The sequence below is a fragment of the Kluyveromyces marxianus genome, chromosome 5 (assembly GCF_001417885.1).
Source record: "Kluyveromyces marxianus DMKU3-1042 DNA, complete genome, chromosome 5".
NCBI lineage: Eukaryota > Fungi > Ascomycota > Saccharomycetes > Saccharomycetales > Saccharomycetaceae > Kluyveromyces > Kluyveromyces marxianus.
In genome coordinates, this window is record NC_036029.1 from 782,608 (window position 1) to 806,091 (window position 23,484).

General features: G+C 43.4%; 6 protein-coding genes across 6 annotated transcripts; 2 read left to right on the forward strand and 4 right to left on the reverse strand.

The window, feature by feature from the left end:
• Nucleotides 1–1,531: 1,531 nt before the first annotated feature.
• KHT2 (sugar porter family MFS transporter) lies at nucleotides 1,532–2,830 on the reverse strand (the record flags this gene model as incomplete). Its single annotated transcript, XM_022820354.1, has 1 exon — nucleotides 1,532–2,830. The coding sequence occupies one exon, from the start codon at nucleotides 2,828–2,830 to the stop codon at nucleotides 1,532–1,534; it is 1,299 nt and encodes a 432-aa protein (XP_022676826.1).
• A 2,450-nt stretch (nucleotides 2,831–5,280) lies between these two features.
• On the reverse strand, nucleotides 5,281–6,993 carry RAG1 (sugar porter family MFS transporter; the record flags this gene model as incomplete). The annotated part of the gene is made up of 1 exon (XM_022820355.1): nucleotides 5,281–6,993. The coding sequence occupies one exon, from the start codon at nucleotides 6,991–6,993 to the stop codon at nucleotides 5,281–5,283; it is 1,713 nt and encodes a 570-aa protein (XP_022676827.1).
• Nucleotides 6,994–9,345: 2,352 nt separating this feature from the next.
• Nucleotides 9,346–11,034, reverse strand: RAG1 (sugar porter family MFS transporter; the record flags this gene model as incomplete). Its single annotated transcript, XM_022820356.1, has 1 exon — nucleotides 9,346–11,034. The coding sequence occupies one exon, from the start codon at nucleotides 11,032–11,034 to the stop codon at nucleotides 9,346–9,348; it is 1,689 nt and encodes a 562-aa protein (XP_022676828.1).
• Nucleotides 11,035–12,645: 1,611 nt separating this feature from the next.
• SVF1 (Svf1p) lies at nucleotides 12,646–13,854 on the reverse strand (the record flags this gene model as incomplete). The annotated part of the gene is made up of 1 exon (XM_022820357.1): nucleotides 12,646–13,854. The coding sequence occupies one exon, from the start codon at nucleotides 13,852–13,854 to the stop codon at nucleotides 12,646–12,648; it is 1,209 nt and encodes a 402-aa protein (XP_022676829.1).
• Nucleotides 13,855–14,343: 489 nt separating this feature from the next.
• On the forward strand, nucleotides 14,344–16,458 carry RRM3 (DNA helicase; the record flags this gene model as incomplete). Its single annotated transcript, XM_022820358.1, has 1 exon — nucleotides 14,344–16,458. One exon carries the CDS (start codon nucleotides 14,344–14,346, stop codon nucleotides 16,456–16,458), a length of 2,115 nt encoding a protein of 704 aa, XP_022676830.1.
• A 306-nt stretch (nucleotides 16,459–16,764) lies between these two features.
• On the forward strand, nucleotides 16,765–23,420 carry PAN1 (actin cytoskeleton-regulatory complex protein PAN1; the record flags this gene model as incomplete). The annotated part of the gene is made up of 2 exons (XM_022820359.1): nucleotides 16,765–18,040; nucleotides 19,171–23,420. 2 exons carry the CDS (start codon nucleotides 16,765–16,767, stop codon nucleotides 23,418–23,420), a joined length of 5,526 nt encoding a protein of 1,841 aa, XP_022676831.1.
• Between the last annotated feature and the right edge of the window lie 64 nt (nucleotides 23,421–23,484).

Below are 23,484 nucleotides of genomic sequence, written 5' to 3' on the forward strand. Positions count from 1 at the left end.
ATGCACCGCCTACTAAAACCACCCCCAAAGATTTTCCGTTGTTTCTTTTTCTCCATCCGTGACTATTCCAGGACTTTTCCGGGGCTATTCCCGTAAGCGCGCGCTCCCTGTATGAGCCCTGTGCGGCAGAATCTGTGCCTTAAAAAAGCTCAAACAAAAAAAATAAATTTTATCTAATGCATTTTTTTTTTTAATTTTGCTGTAATTACCATCTTCGGCACCAAAACAACAACACAATGTGGAGAAACCTCGAACTCATCACCCCATCTGAATTTTCCCCAGAAAAATAGTAGGGACTCGGAAAAAGTTTGTCCTCAATTTTCAATTTTTTTTCCTTTTTAACCCGTGGCACACACAAACAAACAAACATACGCGCGCGTGGGTGAAAAAAAAATGAGGAGATAAGACCTGCCGCCTAAAATATTCTGGAGAAACCCATCACCCCACCGCATATTTTGCCCAGAAAACACGCAGTAAAAGAGCCCCCACCCCGGAAAAACAATTGTTCTCCCCCTTTCCTATTTCAGCCTGTAATTTTTTTTTTGGGTATTTTTTTTAGCCATGTCAGAAAATCCGAAGAAGCGGTATGTCGGGATCTATGGAGAAGCGCTTCACACCACCGAAATAAAGGGCCGTAGAAAGGGCCTGGAAAAGGTCAGAAGGAACCCCACGGAAAAACAATGTTTAGATTGGGTTTTGGTTTTTGTTGTTGTTTTTTTTTTTGACGGTTTTTTTGATGGTTTTTTTTTCCCAGCAGATACAGGGTTCAGCAGCTAAGCGATAAAAGTGTACATTGTGAACAGTAGTGTAGTGAAGGGCAGCGAAACAGGTGTGACTGACTGGTGCAACTAGTGGATGAGTTAGTTATTTCGCATAGTGCAATTCTCCGCGAGCAAGAAGGAAGAGTCTTGATGATGTAGCGTCGAAAAAAAAAGTGGTATGTTAGCGAAGCGGCGAAAAATTGGGGTTCACAGGTGAGATTGTAGCAGTAGTACTAGTAGAGTACTAGTAGTAGCAGTAATAGTGGCATGCAGCCCCAAATTTTACCTTCGAGAAGATTACGGGTATATCTCCAGCTGGGATTATCCTTATCCAGATTTGAAGTTTCTCCAGAAGAGCGGGATGGAAAAACTTTCTTGTCATTCAATAATCGATCGGTACGGTATGGTATGGAAGAGTGAAAAAAACACTTCTCCTGTTATGAACATCAGGTTCTGCAACACTTTCGTGTGGCTTGAAAGTAACTGAAATATATTTTAGAGTCTCTATTATAAAATGTATGTTCAGTGTATAAAATTTGTTCATTATCATTCATTAGTTTTATTGCAATTAGCATTAATATTAGGACGATAAAACGAGTTATCATTAGAATTTCGTGTTCCAGCAAAAGAAAGCTAATGAGCACTGACATGAAGCATTCCAGCAAGACATATCTTCTGAAATGAATGTATTAATTGGTAAGAAAAAAAGTCAATAACAAGTTACCAGACAGGATGGCACGAAGAGGCCATGAGAATTAAGCAGGTTAAAATTAATGCTTCAACAAAGCCTTGTACCATGGCTTGTCGTCATGTTGCAATTCATCGACGTTGTAGTCAGCGCCTCTTCTGGATGGTGGAACCCATGAGGTAGACTTCCATGCCAAGACACCTTCCAACCACATTTCATCGACTTCTTCCAAAGTTAGACCCTTGGTTTCTGGGACAAAGAAGAAGACGTAGAAGAACATGGCAACCAAACAGCCCATGAAGACGTAACCGTAGTAGAAGTGAATATCAGAGGTAATAAATGGAGTGAAGAAACTGATCAAGAAACCCCAGACCCAGTTAGAAGCGGTAGCGACACCCATACACTTGGACTTGACTCTCAATGGGTAAGATTCAGCAACAACGACGTAAGCAATTGGAGCCCAGGTGGTAGCGAAACATAGAATGTAGAAACAGGTGAAGACAATCATACAGTCACCAGCACCCTTAGAAGAAACACCACCGTTTGGACCCTTTGGCCACAACTTGGTAACACCGACGGATGCAAAGACAACCATACAACAGGTCATTAGAGCAGCACCCCATAGCAAACATTGACGACGGCCAAATCTACCAACAATGTAGATACCCAAGAAAGTGGAAGCGAAGTTGACAATACCCAAGACAATAGAAGTTTCGAAAGAATCGGTCATACCGACGGACTTGAAGATACTAGTACCGTAGTAGAAGAAGTAGTTGTTACCGGTCAATTGTTGGAAAGATTGGACCATAATACCCATGACCAAACGTTGGAAAACCTTGGTCTTGGTGGAGAACAATTCCTTGAAAGAAGCAGAACCAGCTAGTCTTTCAGCTTCAACACCAGCAATCAACAAATCAGTTTCAGCTTGGACAGCTGGGTCTTCAATGGAAACCTTGTTGGTCTTGGCAATGGACAAACGTGCATCCTCGACTCTGTCTCTCTTCACCAAGTATCTTGGCGATTCAGGAACAACGGCCATACCTCCAATCATGAAAATGGCCCAGGCGAAACATAGACCCAATGGGACTCTCCATTGGACAGAGTTGGAGTAAGTCTTGGTACCGTAGTTGGTACAGTAACCCAAGAAGATACCCAATGTAATCATCAATTGGTAGCAGGACACCAAGGTACCTCTCAAATGCTTTGGAGAAGTTTCTGAAATTAACATTGGGGATAAGACAGCGATACCACCAACACCCAAACCAGAGATGATTCTACCGATGAAATATTGGTACCATTTGTCGATGGATGCGATCTGGATAATGATACCGATGACATAAACAACAACAACAATCATTAACCCAATACGACGGCCGTACATATCACCGAAGTTTGAGAAACACACACCACCGATAGCACAACCAATACAGAAAATGGACACTAACAAACCGGTTCTGGAGTTGGACAAGTATGGAGTACCGTCTTTGTGTCTGTTACCGAACCTTCTAATGAAATCGGTTTGGTTAACAAAACCTGAAATGGTACCGGTATCCCAACCAAAGATAAAACCACCGAATGCGACAAATAGTGTCAAGATAGCCACAGTGATGTAGGCTGAGAGTGGTCTCTTTGGGATCTCAATTGGGACGACTTTCTCATCGTCTTCTTAAGCATGGGATCCGACGTCAGTTGGGGCTGTGGAATTGTGGGAGTAGTCTAGAGATTTTTGATCAGGGCTACCTTGAGCAGCTGTTCCTGTCTGTAATGCAGCTTCTTCAGACATTGGGTTCTTTCTCTATTTGATATTAATTTTAATCCTATGTGTTTTTTTGCTTTGACTTTAGCTTTAGCTTTTAAGAGTTTGTTAAGGAATAATAAGGTAAAGCTTGGTATTATTGATACTATTTGATGTGAATTGGGAATTGAATTGAATTGCATTAAAGGAACAGTTCAATGATGTCCAGTTAGATCGCCAAACCCCAACCTTTTTATAATAAAAGCTTGACCCCATATTTACTCTAAATCTATGGCTGGTGAACAGGCTCGCACCACTAAACCCAATCCTTCTCATAAGCTTGGAGAACTCTAAAGCATACTAAAGGAATACGCTATTCCATAAGGTCTACTTCCTCTGAATTCACCGCAGTGGATCAATTAGTGTCGTGCAGTTTCCCCGGACTTACAGCATGAACAGCCGTCGGAGGGCTCATCGCCGTGACTTAAACATCCGGCTTGTACTGCGCTCCACCAAAAATATTAATATGCTGCTGTAACAGTAATTCCGTGACTTGACCCAACTCTGTAGCCTGAGATGCACTGAATCTAAAGAATATCCAGAATCTCAGATCGCCATATGTGTTGTTAGTAACTCATACTCTTCAGAACGAATCGCACAAGGTCAAACAAATAAAGAAAAAAAAAAGGGTACGAAAGCTAAAAATATTGAGCTTGAATATGAATCACTTCTCTTAGGGGATCGTCTGTTGCCCAAAAACCGATAAGCCGTTAAATTATTTTTTTTTGGTTTCGCTGTCCACTGGCGGTACAAGTGATACAAGTGATACGAGCTCTCGGAGCTCTGCCGAGGAATTCCTCGTCACTTCACTTCAATTCGCAGCGTCTAAGTCATGATGGTCTGAGCTAAAAGCAAACGACACACGCTGTTTAGAAAAGGCGCGGTCCGTTCTTCATTTGCTTCAGTCTTGTCTGGCCAATTACCAAGTACCACACAGCCAAGAAGGAAAAAAAAAAAAAGAGCCCTATCTAAAGGCACACAAGCAGATTATTAATTCACCAGGAACGGTAGCTATATCCATAACGTAACCGTAGTACCGGTGGCAGCGGTACCACCGTACTGCGTATCGTTTTTACCACCCTTCGGACTTTGTTTGTCACGTGATTATACATGTCCGTGACCTCTTTCAAGGATCACAGACGTCCGCCGCGGAGCATTGTCGTCCGACAACACCTTCAACGTTTCAGCTTTCGCTTCGGGAACAAGCAGGAAAAACTTGCAAAATGCAAGAAAGAAAAAAAGTATGAAAAAAAAACGAAAAAAGGAGAAAAAGGAAAAATGAGTTGTCGAACTGCAGGGATTCTAAGACGAAGTTTTTGCGTTTCGGCTTAACTCGGATATGTTAATTCCCGCGTCGGCTTGAAAATTTTCCGTGGAAAGGATGGTTTTTTTTCTCCTTCCAGCGAAAGTGAAAGTCAAGTGAGGGGCCATGGTAACGTCCTGCATCAGGCCATCACGTTTTTTGTTTGTTTTTACTTGGCTGGACCATGGCATTCCGAATAAGGATGTTTGGTAAACAAAGTGAGAATTTGGGAAGTTTGGAAGCTGAGAAGCTGGGAAAAATTGTTGGACTGGCAACCAGTTAGAGAGCCAGCTGGTTTTACAGCTGGCTGGCTGGCTGGCTGAACACTTTAGAATTGAGAAACATGAATTTTTTTAAAAAAAGCAGAAATAGGTATAGACATGCATATTCTATACACGTGATTTGATGAATTAATGTATGGTATGGTATGGGATTCATTCATTATTCATTCCTTTATGTCAGTTTATCCGATGAGAAAAGAAGAAGAAAAAAAGAGGGTACACGCCTAATGTTAGGTAGGTAGAAAATTGGTAAGGGAGCGCCCTGCACTAAAATAATAAAAAAAAAGATATTGGGGGGGTTTAACATTTCAGTCATTACAAATTATGAGTGTAAGCGACACAGCACTGACACATTTCAAATTTAAAAGAAGTTTTGTGGGAAACAGTGAAAGAAGGGGAAATCAGGATAATAAAAAAGAGTTGTGCGTGTAAAATAAAAAAAGCAAAACTTATTAGTTCTTCTTGAAGGACATGCGCTTGTACCATGGCTTATCATCATGGTTCAAGTCATCAATGTTGTATTCAGCACCTCTTCTGGAAGGTGGGACCCATGAGGTAGACTTCCATGGCAAGACACCTTCAGCGTACATTTCATCGACTTCTTCCAAGGTCAAACCCTTAGTTTCTGGGACAAAGAAGTAGACGTAGAAGAATGCAAACACCATACAGCCCATAAAGACGTAACCGTAGTAGAAGTGAATATCGGAGGTAATGAATGGAGTGAAGAAACTGATCAAGAAACCCCAGATCCAGTTAGCGGCACAGGCAATGGACATGGCCTTGGCCTTAATTCTCAATGGGTAAGATTCGGAAATAATCACATAAGCAACTGGAGCCCAGGTGGTAGCGAAACAGAAAATATAGAAACAAGCAAACACAATCATACAGTTACCAGCACCCTTAGAAGAGATACCGGCGTTTGGACCATCAGGCCATAATCTGGTGACACCGACAGAAGCGTACACGACGTAACAGCACACCATACCAACACAACCGTATAGCAAACAGTTACGACGACCGAAATTATCGACAGTGTACAAGGCGAAGAAAGTGGAAGCGAAGTTAACAATACCCAAGACAATGGATGTCTCAAAGGAATCATCCATACCGACAGCCTTGAAAATAGTGGTACCATAGTAGAAGAAGTAGTTGTCACCAGTTAATTGTTGCAAGGATTGAATCATGATACCCATAATGGTACGTCTGAGAATAGCTGGCTTACCAGTGATCAATTCGGTCCAAGAGGCCTCTCCGGCCAATCTTTCCTTTTCGATGGTGGCTTGCAAGTTTAGCATTTCGAATCTGACAACTGGATCATCGGTTGCGACCTTGTTAGCCTTGGCTAGAGAGGCACGAGCGTCATCTAGTCTGTCTTTTTCAACCAAGTATCTTGGGGATTCTGGCACAAACAACATACCACAAATCATAAAAATGGCCCAGGCAAAAGACAAACCTAATGGGACTCTCCATTGGACAGAGTTGGAGTAAGTCTTGGTACCGTAGTTGGTACAGTAACCCAAAAAGATACCACATGTAATCATCAATTGGTAACAGGAAACCAAGGTACCTCTCAATTGTTTTGGAGCAGTTTCGGAAATCAACATTGGGGCCAACACATTAATACCACCGACACCCAAACCAGAGATGATTCTACCGATGAAATATTGGTACCATTTGTTGATAGATGCAATTTGAATAATGATACCGATGATGTAAACAACAACAACCGCCATTAGACCGATACGACGACCGTACATATCACCGATCTTGGACAAGGTAATACCACCGATGGCACAACCAATGTTGAAAATAGAAACCATCAAACCAGTTCTAACGTTGGACAAGTAATGAGTACCGTTATGACGAGTGGAACCGAATCTTCTCAAGAAATCGGTTTGGTTAACAAAACCGGAAATCGTACCGGTATCCCAACCGAAAACGAAACCACCAAAGGCAACCATAACACAACAAATCGACACGAAAACGTACTCTTTCTTCGATCTTTGGCTCAATTTCTCTTCCACGATCTTCTCAAGTTCGTGGTACTCCTGACTTTGTTCGTCAGAGTATTGGTTTGGACTCTCGCCCTTGGCATTTACAGAGTCTGCTGAATGATGACTAGCGGCACTCCCGGCACTGGTAGTATCCGTTAATTGATTGGACATATCGCTAGGGTTATTATTATTATTGTATTAATATTAAAATTCGTATTATTACTATTATTATGTCTTGTTGGTCTTGAAAAAGGATAATATTATTAGGTGTGGATTATAATCCTCTCAGATCACTGGTGTTTCATGTGAATAATAATACTAATAAAACTAATTAATAACAATAAGAGAGAGAAGTTATAACATGGAAATACACTCATGCCAGTTGGTTTTATATATAAAATCCCATTCCCAATTTTTTATCGTCACTTCTCCAGCTCCATTTTTTTTTTCTTCCTAACTTCTGATCTGGAGTGCTTCTTCTCCAGCTTGAACAAAACACATCACATCACCTTAGTTCAGATCTCACTGTACTGAACACAAAAACAGCCCCCCCGCAACACGCTACTAATCCTTGTATGCGTGAGAGCTTCCACAGATCTAACACCACAACCTTTTCTTTTACATCCTTTACTTAGGCCGCCTACGCCGCGCTCTGCACGTTATCCCAGCCAGCCTCTACTATATTGAATTATTATTATAGTGTGTTATTGTTTTTCCTTGTTTGCCCAGATGTTCTTCCATAAACTACTGGGGTTTCTCCGGGCCGCTCTGTTTGCTGCTACAAAATAATGGGTTTCGGATAAATTAGGAAAAACAAAAAGTAGCACAAAAAGGAATGTTTCTCCGTGAAATGCACAGCAGTAGCACTTGTCCCTCACTCACTCACTCACTCACTCACTCGCCACCAACACCACTATAAGCTAGCAGCCGGCCCGAACTACTGCATGCCCAGCGTACTTTTGACCTGTGGCACCATTATCCATCCAGAAGCTAATCGGGCTTGGGGGCTCCAGAGAGACCAGGATCTTGCTGGATCTCGCTGGATCTTGGAGGTGCTGTGGTTGGTAATGGGCAGATTAGCGGGCCTTTTGCTACTGGTTGGCATGTGGGGTCGTTTCTGGGGCCCAAAAGTGCCCAAAAGTGGGCCAATTTGGTCACAGCTTGACCCTGGCCTTCGTCTTGGCCTTGGCCTTGGCGCTTATGGGACAGTTTCCGGATACTAATCAAGAAAAAAAATATATTGAAAAAAGAACGCCGGAATTCGGCCGGCAACTGAAACTAACTCCCCGTGCCCAGAAATGCCCGCAGCAGAGCCGTTTCGATTGGCCCTGTGTAACCTTCCGTCCGTTGTCCGCAAAAACGTTTATCCGAAGAAAGACGTCTGTGCAGGAGCGCGGGCTTAAGAACGAGACTTCGTTTGCCACCCGGGTAGTCCGCAGGGTGTGCAGCGCGCGCTGCGCGCGCAAAGCAAGGGACAACTCAAACATGATGTTCAGAGTGAGTGGGAGTGCTGAGAAACTGCCGCACGCGGTGGAGGGGCCAAATGACGTATCGGATAATCTACGGAAAAACTAAAAATTCTCTTTCTTTTAGCAATAGGGACCGCTCGGATAAATTTTTTAAATATTTTAAATTTGTTTTTTTGCTTTTTACATAGTAATATCTGATGAGGGCCTAGAACTGAGTGCACAAAAGTTTTTCCGGAAGTTGAGTTTTCAGTTTTTGAGCTGTTTAGTAAGAGAGTCCAGTCCCTATGTGTGTGTGTTACATGATAACATGGATCTCTCTATATGCCCAGACCCAGCAATCGTTCCGGTTGTCTGTCTTTTTTTTTTGTTCGTGTGGTTGGTTCCTCACCTCACCTTATGGCACGCTCACTAGCTAGCTACTAGTGCCTCTACTACACTTGTTTCGATTCAGAGTCACACTGTCCCTCCCCTCCATTCGCGCCTGATTTCGCTCGGATTTTAGTTCCATGGGACAAAACCGGATAAAATGGAGAACCCCGGAATATCGTACCATTCGCAACGCATCGCATCGCATCGCATAGCGTCTCCACGTGATTCGGATTCCGGATTTTCTTCTCCCTTTCCTTCCTTATTCTAGATGTGTTCCCCCGGATTACCCCATGCGGTATTTTTTCTGCGGAAACATCAACGCTTTGCCATTTAGACGTTTTTCTCCATATCCACCCCCGACCAATTTTTTTTTTTCCCCAATACCCCGTTTCCCCATTTCTATATACTAGTAGTACTACCCCATTTCTTGATTCTCTTTCTCTTTCGTAATTGAACTTGGACATTCAGCTTTAAACTTTCAAAGCTATTTTTCATACTTTAGACATTAAACAAAAATAAAGACAAAAACATAGTTGTGTATATAACGTGTGTGATCAATCAGGTTAACTAATTGAAACGACAATGAATTAGTTTGTCGTAGTTAGCACCTTTTCCATTTATCATTACTTTATTTCATTTTATTATTATTATTATTATTATTATTATTATTGTTATTTCCTTGACCTTATTTCAAAGAAATCCTCTTGTACCATGGCTTGTCGTCATGCTGCAAGTCATCGACATTGTAGCCAGCTTCTCTTCTGGAAGATGGGACCCATGATTCGGACTTCCATGGCAAGACACCTTCAGCGTACATTTCATCGACTTCTTCCAAGGTCAAACCCTTAGTTTCTGGGACGAAGAAGTAGACGTAGAAGAATGCAAACACCATACAGCCCATAAAGACGTAACCGTAGTAGAAGTGAATATTGGAGGTAATGAATGGAGTGAAGAAACCAATCAAGAAACCCCAGATCCAGTTGGCAGCACAGGCAATACCCATACCCTTACTTCTGATTCTCAATGGGTAAGACTCGGAAACCAACACGTAGGCGATTGGAGCCCAGGTCGTGGCGAAACAGAAGATAAAGAAACATGCAAACACAATCATACAGTTACCAGCACCCTTAGAAGAGATACCGGCGTTTGGACCATGAGGCCATAATCTGGTGACACCGACAGAAGCGTACACGACGTAACAGCAGACCATACCAACACAACCGTATAGCAAACACTTACGACGTCCAAACTTGTCAACAGTGTACAAGGCGAAGAAAGTGGAAGCGAAGTTAACAATACCCAAGACAATGGATGTCTCAAAGGAATCATCCATACCGACAGCCTTGAAAATAGTGGTACCATAGTAGAAGAAGTAGTTGTCACCAGTTAATTGTTGCAAGGATTGAATCATGATACCCATAATGGTACGTCTGAGAATAGCTGGCTTACCAGTGATCAATTCGGTCCACGAGGCCTCTCCAGCCAATCTTTCCATTTCCACAGAGGCTTCAAGGTTCATAATCTCCAACTTCACAGTGTCGTCGTCGAGAGGAACCTTGTTGGTCTTGGCAATGGACAAACGTGCATCCTCGACTCTGTCTCTCTTCACCAAGTATCTTGGCGATTCAGGAACAACGGCCATACCTCCAATCATGAAAATGGCCCACAAGAAGCAAAGACCCAATGGGACTCTCCATTGGACAGAGTTGGAATGTTTCTTGGTACCATAGTTGGTACAGTAACCCAAGAAGATACCGAAAGTAATCATCAATTGGTAACAGGACACCAAAGTACCTCTCAAATGCTTAGGAGCCGTTTCAGAAATTAACATTGGGGACAAAACAGTGATACCACCAACACCCAAACCAGAGATGATTCTACCGATGAAATATTGGTACCATTTGTCGATGGATGCGATCTGGATAATGATACCAACAACGTAAATCAAAACAACAATCATCAACCCAATACGACGACCGTACATATCACCGGCTTTTGATAAAATAATACCACCAATGGCACAACCGATGTTGAAAATGGAAACAATCAAACCAGTCCTAACGTTGGACAAGTAATGCGTACCGTTATGACGAGTGGAACCGAATCTTCTCAAGAAATCGGTTTGGTTAACAAAACCGGAAATCGTACCGGTATCCCAGCCGAAAACGAAACCACCAAAGGCAACCATCAGACATGATAGTACGACAAAAATGTACTCGCTTTTGGGCTTTTTGTTTAGCTTCTCTTCAACAACCTTCTCAAGGTCGTTCAATTCATGTTGAGAAACGTTGTCACTGAGTTGGCCAGTCTTCAAGGCACTTTCAACAGAGTGCTTACTGGCCGTACTAGTACTTGCCGTCAATTGATTAGACATGACGCTCTAGATATTTCTTTTGCTTTTCTGAACTTTTTTTCGTTAAAAGCGTGGATATGCGTTGATCCGATGATCTTATGAGAGCAAACGCTTAATAGAGAATTCAGCATAGGCAAATTCTTACTATTGTCATAAAGCTCAAACAAGATGCTGTTATTGATCATGGAGCCCATCCTTATATACAAATTTTTTTTTCTGATTCTTTCCAGTGCTGCTATTAACGAACAGCCGATATGCCAGTGTGAACTGCGCTTGGAATGAAACGCTCGCTGACTGACTCTAGGAATGCAAGTGGTAATCACCCATTTTCCGGAGTAAGAAGAAGAAAAGCACTAACTACTCTTACATCTAGGCCGCTATTCCTTCTTTCCACACTACCAGCAACAACCTAGAAGCGCACATATACATACATACCTGTTCGAAGAAAGCCTGTATTAGAGTTTCTACATCGTTGCTATTCATTCCGTTTCATTTCAGAGAAACTCTTGCACACTCTATAAACATGGGATGACCTGCGGTTGGTAGACAAAGAAAAGACTCGAAAGCAAGCGAAGCACACCACTACACCTGCTTCTTCAACCTTCGCCACGATATCCATCCATATCCAATAATAATAATATCTTATAAATCAACTATCTTCTTCTTTTCTTATTTCTTTGTGACACTTTTGTGCGCCAGTTCTATTGGCTTTTGTCTGCCCTTTCTTTTCTTCTTCTAATTTTTCGGGGAAAAAAAACGGGTTTTCTCCGTACTTTTTTCCTTCCCGGATTATTTGGGACACAATGGCTGCGCAGTCCCTTGCAGGATTAATGCACACAAAAAAAGAAAACGGAAATCCCACAGAAAATGGTGTAGTGCAGTTAGGAACGATGGGCAAATGCCGGCCGGTCAAAGGCAAAAGTTAAAAAAGTTTGTTGGTGCATACCGGAATATCATTTGCTAGAAGGGCGGGAAGGAAGAGTTATATAGTGTTTGGCTCGCGTGATTTAAGCTATGGGATAATGTGGGGTGCATTTAGCATTTGTCGTTCTTTACTTTTTATGCATTTTTTACTACGGGGAGTGGTTAGACAAGGCATGCTAATAAAGGAACCGCTGGAACAATTGGAACAATTGGAACTGCCGGAACCGCTAGGCTGGAACTGCTGGAACAATATTCTCGCAATGGCCGACACGGACGTGGTTTTTCTGGGGTAAAACGATTATAGATTAAGATTATTAAGATTAAAGATTGAAAAAATTAATTAAAAGAAAAACGAAGCTAATGTTTGGTATCTTAAAAAAGGAGAGGGTGAACACAATCTCTTCATGAGGGGCTCCATCGATCCTGTATAGTAGTGTAAGTTTAATAATAGTATAGTATAGTAGTAGTAGTAGAAATAGGGGGAGAGACCAAAAAAAGAAAAATAAGAAGAAGAAGGAGCAGGAGATGATGATGATGAAATCAGGATGATCAAAGCATAGTGTAGTCTGTTGTATTCTATTATACTCTATTTTTTTTTTTTTTTATTCTTCCCTTGTTCTTTCTGGGAAATTTACTTTCCTACAATTGTTGTTACTCTTCTCTTTGAAAAGTTTAGATTTATTGTGCTGTTTCTTCAGTTTCTGGTGCCTATTCCTCGCCTTCTGGGACCTCTACGTCATTTGCTTCTGAAATGAACGTGACCTCGCACCAGCCAAGACCCTTGCTCTCCTCATCCTTGATGGTCAAGGTGAAGTCCTCGAAGAACTGGTAGATGTAAGGCTTGGTTCCTGCGACACCTGAAACGATGTTCTTCACAAAGTTTGGAATCTCAGCCATGACGTCAACTCTCTCTACAAGGTTGTCTAGTTTACCCTTGACAACAGCAAGGAAAGGCTCTGCAGTCTCCACAGTCTCATCTGTGGCAGTAGCCGGCACACCCTTGAAGGAGATTGCAATCTCCTTGGGAACAGGCCACCCAACAGAGTCGATCTGTGGGTCCACATGCTGTGCATCGTTATCCACTGTAACAGCCAAAACGTTAGAGCTGTCACACACAATCCCAACACTCATCTTCGTGGTGCCATAGGACTTGGGTGTGATGAACTCCATGAGCACTGCAGAGTGGGTCTCGGACTGGAAGTTCATGAAATTCCAGGCCTTGGCCGCATGGTGAGGCTTCATACCTTGCATAGCCAAAACGTACATCGAGTAATGCTTGTGCTCCTCCGAAAGTGTCAAATCGATGCTAACATCCTGTTGCTCGTTCTTAGCCGAGATAGTACCCGTGATCGAGTTTCTAGGCCAGAAAACGTGTCTCATGCTACCCCAAGGCTGTGTAACATCGTCCCCATAATAAGTCGATGGGTCCTCGCCCACCTTGACACCAGAAACAGACCTCTTGATCTTAAACTGGACATCAACATTCTCAGCAACGGTAGACTTGAACTCAACCTCAGTCCCTTCCTCGTTCATCTCAATCGACAAGTTGTCTGCATAGAAGTTTGGACCCTCGATTCTAAAGTTCTCAAGCTTCACCGACGTCCAAATCTGCTTGTCAACATCCTCCTTATGGTAAATCTTGAAAGTAAACTGCGCCGTAGTATGCAACCCAACAATATTAGAGTGAATCACCTGCGCAAACCCAGCATACCCGTTCTCAAGATCCGTAAAGTAAAATGTAGCCGTCTCAACACTAGTATGGTCCGGGTTCTGCCACTCAAAATCCTTCCGATCCGTCACATGGAATGGCTGCTTCCCCTTAACTCTTTCTGCTGACGTATGAATATACTCAGGACCGTATTCTGGCTCTGCAATACCCGTAACTGCACTAATACCACCTTGAATCCACTTCAACATTATCAATTATTTCCAAAATCTATATCTATTTCAACAAATTTACCTCCAATTTGCACAATTCTTTCTTTCAATCGCCAATAATTCTCTTTTACTGACTATCAATCGTACTTTGAACCTTCAATAATCCACTATGGCTTCGTTATTGCCTCTTTTTTTCTCCCTTTCTTCACCTCTTCTAATCAACCGCCACTTACTTTAAACCCCTTCTTATAGTAAATTTGATGTTTTCGTAATTTTTTTTTTTTACTTTTCTTTGCATCACTCGTTTAGCTGGGGTTACCCGGGGTAGGGAGCGATTGGTTGGGAAGAGGAAGAAGAAGAGGGAAAAAGGGAAAGATTAGTGTTCACGTGAGTGGCCGGGTAATGACACATGTAAACAAAACGGCAACTGAAAACGCGAAACCATAACTCTGCCAACTGCCAACCACTTTTTTTTTTTTGTAGGGCTCTCAGCGGCTAATTACACACAGCAACGGCCAACGCGCTGCGATGTTCAGCTTCACAAAGAAGAAGAAGAAGACGGGAAGCAGCGGCAAGGCGCAGGCCGCAGGCAAGGCGCAGGCCACAGGCAAGGCGGCGCCGGGCCAAAGCACGCTCAACATGTTCTTCAAGGTGAAAAAGGAGCCAGAGAGGCCAGAGAGACAGGGACTAGGGTCAGGGCCAGGCTCCCGCCTGACAGCAGGCTCAAGAACATCTTCGCTCCTCTCCTCATTCCAATCGCAAGGATCATTCGACAACGACTCCGGAAACGACGGGTTCAGCCTCCTGCAGCCGAAGAAACAGGTCAAAAACTTCAAGCCAGTCGCGTCTTCGACAAGACAGTTGCCACCACAGCCGATGATGCCCGTGGAAAGGTCCCTCTCAGGCGTGAAAAGAACGCTTTCGTCGCTAGATGTGTTCTCGGAGAGCTCGTTTTCCCAGGGCTCGGCTGCTACCGCGACCACCTCGCAAAGTTTTGGAAGCAGCCAGGGCGGCTCCGCTTCGCAAAGCATCTCGCTGTCCGCTGTGAAAAGACTCAAGCCGATTCCGCGCGGGTCTGTTGCTTCGCATGGGTCCTCGAAAGGGCAGAAAACTAGTGGTGCTTCCAGCCTCCAACTCACGCAGGAGCAGCGTCGCGTCATCGACTACGTTTGCAAAGATAGGCTCAACGTCTTCTATACGGGTAGCGCTGGTACTGGTAAATCTGTTGTGTTGAAAACGATCATCTCCGTTCTAAACTCCAAATACGGCAAGGATGCAGTAGCAGTAACAGCGTCGACGGGTCTAGCAGCGGTCAATATCGGCGGTATCACCATCAACAAGTTCTCTGGTGTCGGAATAGGCCAGGGAGACGCCCCAAGACTCATCAATATGGTCAAACGAAACAAAAACAGCTTGCAAAGGTGGAAAAGAACCAAAGTGCTTATAGTGGACGAAATATCAATGATCGATGGTGTGTTCCTCGATAAATTGGACGCCATTGGACGGGGCTTGCTCAACAAGTCCAAACCCTTCGGTGGCATACAGCTCGTGTTTACTGGAGATTTCTTCCAACTGCCTCCAGTTCCGGACAGAGACTCAAATAAACCGGCCCCAATATTCTGCTTTGAGAGTAACGTGTGGAAGTATGCCATACACAAGACCATCTTGCTACAACAAGTGTTCAGACAAACGGATAACGAACTTATTGAGCTTTTGAATGACATAAGAATGGGCACTACGTCCCCAGATACAATGAGACTCATCAAGAAGTTCGAAAAACCAGTGAATTACGATGACGGAATCGAACCAACAGAACTGTACCCAACCAGAAAGGAGGTCGACTTGTCAAACAAGAGAAGGCTCGAAAGATTGCCCGGGTATGAGATTGTTTACCAGGCCGTCGATTTCATCCCGCCGCATATCAATTCCAACGTGTTGAACAACGTCATGGCGGAGAAAGAGATTAAGCTCAAGGAGGATGCGCAAGTAATGATGTTGAAAAATATCGACGACACCTTGGTCAACGGTTCGCTTGGGAAAGTTTTGTTCTTCACTACAACCTCTCTCTTTGCAGAGATCTCCAAACTCTTCCCTGATCTAAGCGACCCAGAGGTAATCGAGGATATGAGATGCGTTTGCAGAGCCACAGGCTTACCCCCCTCAGGAAGGCCCGCTCAGCTGCAAGAGGATATCAATGCAAGACCAACGCATAGGCAAGAGGTGCTACAGTTTTTGCTCGAGAAGGCTAGCAAAATCTCAAATGCTCCAGGCGTCCTTTCCACCATCATGTTCCCAGTGGTAAAATTTATAGACAAACAGGACATTAGAGGATACCAGATCAAACTGGTAGAACCCGAAGAATTCACCGTGGGTGAAACGGAGAAGGACTCCGCCATCAGAAAACAGCTTCCCCTCATGCTGTGCTGGGCAATATCTATTCACAAGTCACAAGGTCAAACCATTGATAGACTAAAAGTAGACTTGAAAAGAACGTTTGAATCCGGCCAAGTTTACGTAGCATTATCCAGAGCTGTATCAAAGGACAGGTTACAAATCACAAATTTTGATGCAAGCAAGATTAAAGTAAACGAAAAGGTTAAAGAATTTTACCAAGGTCTGCACAAAGTGAGCGCACAGCCATAAACAATATAAATAACTTGTACTTACATAGTTTACATACCGAAATTTCTGTATACACTTTATAAAATATTATTGACATTCAATAACCCTCGCACCCACTCCCATCACTCAAAATAATCCCTGTTCCCATGTTAGTCTTTCCTCTTTCTGATCTGCTCTGTTCGTCATCGTACTTTACTCTGAAATATATACCTAGATCCAGTTATATATATATAAAAGTAGAACTATGAACTCCGACCAAGATATATATAGAAAAAAGACACAAAGCTCCAAAGCAACAAGGCCTTTCCACCAACCCAGTACATCATAATGAGGGTCCGTTTCACTAAACTACTAGGCAGGAGGGCACTGGCTTTGCTCACTGGATTGGTGCTGCTATTTTTCTTACTTCCATCTGATCAATACGTCGTTAATGTCGATGGGACAACCAGTGTTTTACCAAAGTTCGAAGGTAAACGAGCCATTGTGTACTCTCCATTCTACAAATTGGCCAATGCTCTCAGCATGGGCAAGTCCCTCTCTAAAATATTACAAGCATCTGAGAAATACCATCAAATTGGCACAGAATGGCAAAGACTAAAGCTTCAAGACAAGTGCAGGTATTATTTCGAAGCAACCGCAGAGATTAATGCAGAATGGAGCAACGATGCAGTCAAGACTTTCCATAACGAAAATAACCTTGATGATCCCTTAGCCGAACTAATGATGGAAAGAATCAGGATGTATGACACTTGTTTCCTCTCTGGTGGGTTGTCATGGAAGAAAGTGTTCCACAAATCGAAGGTTGATCCTACTAAATTGGAGTCTCGGATCTTCCCATTTCTATCCAAGACGGCAAAGCTCAGGGATATGTGGCCCGTCATAATCGATGCTAACCACTGGACACAGACTCCCAAATTTAGCAATCCATTGCTAGAAGGTAAGGATACATGGAAATTGGACGACAATCATTCTTTCTTTTACAATTGGAATATGTTTGCATCTGGGAAAGGTATCGCGATGTCGTTGGGTTTAAGACATTTAGATCAGTTCAAGAAGCTTTTATTAACACTTGAGGCGCTCAATAATACATTGCCTATCCAGGTTGTGTACAACGGTGCTGAGCTCACGGAGTTTTTCTTGGACGACGTGCACAGGTTTCTTAACATAAATGCGCTTTCGCAAAGGGTATACTTTGTGAACATCGGACCCTTGGTCGACAAGAGTTTCGCCAGCAACTACGTTAAATATTTTGTGAACAAGTGGATGGCTCTATTATTCAATACTTTTTCCGAATGTATCCTCATGGATGCAGACGTCGTGTCGTTTACCAAGCCAGAGTCGTACTTTGACATGAATGAGTACAAGAATACAGGAATGCTTATGTTCAGAGATAGAAATATAATTGATGAACACACATTCAAGTACTGCACGGATACAATGAGAATGCTATTCCCCTCGTCGGAAGAAACCATTTTGATGGACCATAAACCTACTTTCCCATCGAGCTTGATAGGAAACGACAACGTCGACGTTGATGCACTAAGTATCGAAGAAAGTATCTTCTACAAATTTTTCATCGACTTGCAATTGCACCACGTCGACAGTGGCTTAGTAGTAGTCGACAGGTCCAGCAAATTACCCAGTCTTCTCGCGTCAGCAATGATAAACATCAACGGGAAACTTCAGCGGTGTGTTTATGGAGACAAAGAGATATTTTGGCTAGGACAACTACTAATGGGAAGCAATTACTCGGTATACCCCACGGAGGGGTCTGTCATGGGAGAAATACAAGAATTTCGTGATAATTCAACACAAATTTGTGGGACCCAGATGGCCCACGTAAGCACCGAAGGTGAACTCTTGTGGTCCAATGGTGGTCTAATGAGATGCAAGGTCCAGAATAGCGCAGAATTAGATTTCGACCACGATCCAGAATATTTCGAGAAAAAATACGGTAATGTAATCCAATTACAGTCATTATACAACCAGCCACTCACAATAAGGGGCTACATCACACCTGATGTATCTCATTTCCCTTGGGAGCAGGTCAAAGAATGCCACCAATACACATATTGTGCAACGGTCAAAGATAATATGGGGAAACTTGTAAGACTAGATACAGATAAAGCAAAGCACCTGTCAAATATCGCTGAAATATGGAATTCCGATGTCAGACTCGCGGAAAAAACGTAGGATGATACCTCTCTGATACCCACATATATATACATACTAGTTATACTAGTTATACTAGTTATACAGTTATACAGTTATAGTTATAGTTAAAATTACGGTTACAAGTTCAATAGACAATGCAGAACAGGGGCAAAAAAAATGCATTGCATATGGGTGGCTTGCATTTGCAAATCCAGGTGGACCAGCGAATACCCTTCTGATCAACCAATTGGCAAGTCTGTGGGCCTTGTTGTAGCCTGTTGTTTCAGTTGCCAGCTAAAAAGATCAACTCGTATAATGTGATTTTCGAATAGGAGTTCTCTTCATAGAATCTGAAGAGAAAGGGTTCTTTCTTCAGCATGTGAACACCATTAGAAGTTATAGATAAGTCTGATTCTAGTTGTTTAAAAAACCAAGGCAATATTAATAGGTCCACAAAAGCGGTCAGCATGTACAATCAGTATCAACAGGCCCCGCAAATGGGCCAATTTGGTGGCCAGCAGCAGTTCAATCAGCCCCAACAAACTGGGCCTGGATATGGGAACTATTATCAACAGCAAGCTCCTAACCAACAGCAGCAGCCACAGCAGCAGCAACCAATACAGCCACAACAGCCTGTCCAACAACAGTATACCGGTTTTCAGTCGTTCAGTAACGCTGGTGCATTGGCCCAACAACCAACAGGGTACGGACAGGCGCAGCAACAGCAGCAACAACCACAGGTTCAGCAACAACCATTGCAACAACAATCTACAGGATTCAATTCTATGATGCCACAAACGTCATTTGGTCAGCAACAAATGCCTACGACTTTTAATAATGGGATGAATGCTGGACCAACTGCTCCTTTGAAACCACAACAGACTGGTTTCTACTCTCAGCAACAGCCATTAGAGCCATTGAAACCTACAGCTACGGGATTCATCAACTCTTTTTCCAACTCTGGATTCAACAGCACTCTGAAGATCCCTGCTATGAGGCTTTCTTTCATCACTACTCAGGATCAAGCGAAGTTCGAAAAGCTCTTTAGATCTGTGGTTTCTCCGGGTTCGAATACGATCACTGGTGAACAGTGTAGAAACATTTTGGTGAAATCTGGGTTACAACCTTCTCAATTGGCTAAAATTTGGACGCTTTCTGATACAAACAAGGCTGGTGAGTTGCTATTTCCTGAGTTTGCATTGGCTATGCATTTGGTGAATTCTGTGTTGCAAGGAGACTCAATTCCCTATGAGTTGGATACCAAGACCAAAAATGAAGTTTCTAGCTTTGTTGACGCGATCAACTTCAGTGTTTCCAGCGACTTGGACTCTGAGCCAAAGCCCAAGACACCCTTTGACGACTTGACCGCAGGAATTTCAATGATGCAACCTCAACCAACCGGGTATATGCCTCAACTCTCCTTTGGTGGTCCATCCCAGCAACCTGCAGCACCACAACAGCAACCTTCGTTTACAGGGCTGACTCAACAACCCACTGGTGGCTATGCTCCAGCTCCACAAACCTCGTTTGGAAATAACTTGGGTGCGGTAGGCAGTCAAGCATTACAGCCTCAATCAACTGGATACGTGGCACAAACAACTACTGGAGGTTTCCCTCAACAAGCTCTGAACCCTCAACCAACGGGCGGCTTCTCGCAACAACCTTTGAACCCTCAAGCTACGGGAGGTTTCACATCGGTATTGAACTCTCAACCAACGGGTAACATGCCAAACACTTCTTTCTCGCAGCCACAAGTTCCAATGCAAACTGGATTTTCTTCTACTGGTGGCTTGCTACAACCACAGGCTACTGGTTACTTACCCCCTTCAAATTTCCAAGCCACTGCGCCATTGCAAGCCCAAAAGACTGGTTTTGGAAACAACGATCTTTATACACAAGCTAACCTAACTTCCAAGTTCATCGCCCAAAAGGAAGACACTATAACGCCCGAAGAAAAATCATTGTTCTACAAGATTTTTGAGACATATGATATTGAGAAAAAGGGTCAACTAAATTCTGCGACTGCAGTTGAAATCTTCCGTAAGTCTGGGTTGAACAGATCAGACTTGGAACATATCTGGAACTTGTGTGATATTAACAACAGTGGTAATTTGGACAAGCAAGAGTTTGCATTGGGTATGCACTTGGTTTATCGTAGATTGAATGGTGAAGTCTTACCAAACACTCTACCTCCAAGCTTGGTTCCATCGTCCACTAAGATTTTGAATACTCTGAAGGACCAATTGAAATCTAACCGTGACAACAAAACAAAACAGCCTACCAAGGAAGATGGATACCGCTTCAAGAACAACGATGATGAATTACTACCAAGTTCAAGAAACAGAAGAAAGACTATTGACCAGTCCAAGAAGATCAATGAGAATAAGGAAAAAATTGAAAACTTGAAGAGGCTGATTAATGAAAAGAAGGAGTTACTCCAATTGGAAAAGTCAAGATTGGAAAAGGATAAGCAAAGAGAGCAATCAGAATCTGCCGATTTGTTGAGATCAATTGAGAATCTAAAATCTCAAATTCAGTCCTTGCCTTCGGCACAAAGAAACAACTCATCGAATACCGCCGTTCCTCACGATTTGCAAGCGAAATTCGACTCCTTGACGATTAGACTCCCAAACTTATTGTCTGAAATAGCACAAGTCAGTACAGAGCTGAACAATGCCCAATTGAAGTCATTTAAACTCAAGACTCCTTCTTCCATTATTGGGACCGGTCCTAATGGTGAAATCACTGAATATGACCGTAAGAAAGCTAAGCAAAAGCAAATCCTTGCTGCCAGAATGGCTGCACTAACAGGTAAGCCAGTTGAAGAGAACTCTTCTAGCAGTCTGGAAGCAGAAGAACAACGTTACAATGAGGAAGTTTCTCGTATCCAAAGAGAACATGAGAAAAATCGTTCCATTATCAATGACATCAGCACTTCTATCCAGGAACTGTCCTCTTCGGTGCACGCTGCTATTCATGGTGGTGCTAGTTCCGGTTTTGAAATGGAGAAATGGGAATCTGGTATAGGCCTTGAACCTGAGGTTCGCGATTTCATCATTGCATGGAAAAACAGAAGAAGCTTCTCCAATCCTTCCAGTAACAGTGGTTACCCATATGGTGGTATGCCTTCTAACAATCAAGGCTATACCAATGGTGCTGACTCTGGTTCTAGACAACCAAGCTTTAGCTCACCTGAAGAGCAAGCTGCATATGAAAAAGCCCAAGCTAAGAAGAAGATGGAAGAAAAATTAGCTGCATTGGGTATTAAGAGAAAGTCAGGTAACTCTCAGTCAGTTTCTGCCTCTCCTAATCCCCCACAATTATCGCAGAGACCATCCCCACAGCAGAGCTACTCCCCACAGCAGCAGCAACAACAACAGCAGCAACAACAGCAGCAACAGCAACAACAACCTCCTCCAGCACCACCGGCACCACCGGCACCACCAGCAACCCAGGCTCAATCTGCCCCTCAACAACAGTACCAACAACATTATCAGCAACAATACCAGCAGCCAACACAGCAGCAGTACCAACAACAAAATGCCTCTAGCCCAGTAAATGCTGTTTCCCCACCACCACCACCACCACCAGCCGTCGCCGCCGCTCCGGTGGCTCATGAAGAGTCTGATGAGGATTCAGACGAAGAAGAGAGAAGATTGTTGCAACAATTGGAAAAACTGAAGTTAAAGAAGAAGCAAGAAAAGGAGGCAAGACTGGCTGCAAGGAACCAAAGTCCTGTTCCTGCTGCCACTCAACAACCTTCTGCACATGTTCCCGCCCTCGCACCTGCATCTGTAAAACCAGAAAAGAAGGACGATGAGCACGATTCATGGGACGACGAACCAACTCCAACAAACCCTCCTCCAAGAGAATCTCAAAGCTCTTCTCACCATCAACACAATCCTTTTGGTCAAAACCAAAACACCGCTAACACTCAACCAACACCAAGTGAAACTCCTAAATTGAGTAGCACCCCTACTGGTGGCAGAAACCCATTCTTTAAGCAAACTCCAACTCAAACATCATCTTTCGATATGAGAGCTGCTGAACAGCAGAGAAGGATCCAAAGAGGGTTAGATGACAGTGATGGTTGGTCAGAAGATGAGGATGAAGATGATAAAAAGAAGGAGCAAGAAGAAGAAAAGAAGAAAGAGGCAAATGCTGCTCTAGTCCCAGTTGCACCACCTTTGCCACAAGTTTCTTCTAGTCCTGAAAAGGAATCTGCCCAATCAGCAGCTCCGGTACCAATTGCCCCTCCTCCAATTCCATCTTTAGGTGCTGGGTCTTCCGTTATACCACCACCACCTTCACTGCCATCCTCTATAAATGAAGAGGAGCCACCAGTGCCAGTGGCACCACCATTACCACAAGTCAACAACAACGACAACAACAATAGCTCGCTACCACCAGTTCCTGTTGCACCTCCATTGCCACAAGTCAACAGCAGCAACAGCTCACTTCCACCTGTTCCAGTGGCTCCTCCTTTGCCTCAGGTTAATAGTGGTAATGTTGCTCCTGCCCCAGTGGCACCACCAGTTCCAGTGGCACCTCCACTGCCACAAGTTAGCTCCAACACTGACACACTAGCGGTCTCTGGCGCATCTGCAGATGGCGAACAAGCCGGTTCTGACGACGCATCTGATGTTCTATCGATCCCAGACTCTGTTGCTTCGGATGACGATAAGTTCCATACTCCTGCCCCAACTACAGAACCACAACCGGAACCAGAATCTTCTGTTCCAGACGCTTCTGCTCCAAGCTCTGCAATTCCAGTGCCACCACCTCCACCACCAATGCCGGTGATCCCACCTCCTCCACCAATGCCATAAATATGGCCTCGCAAGAAGCATAAATAGAGTATATATATAAAGAGAAAAAAGTTTAAGATTAACA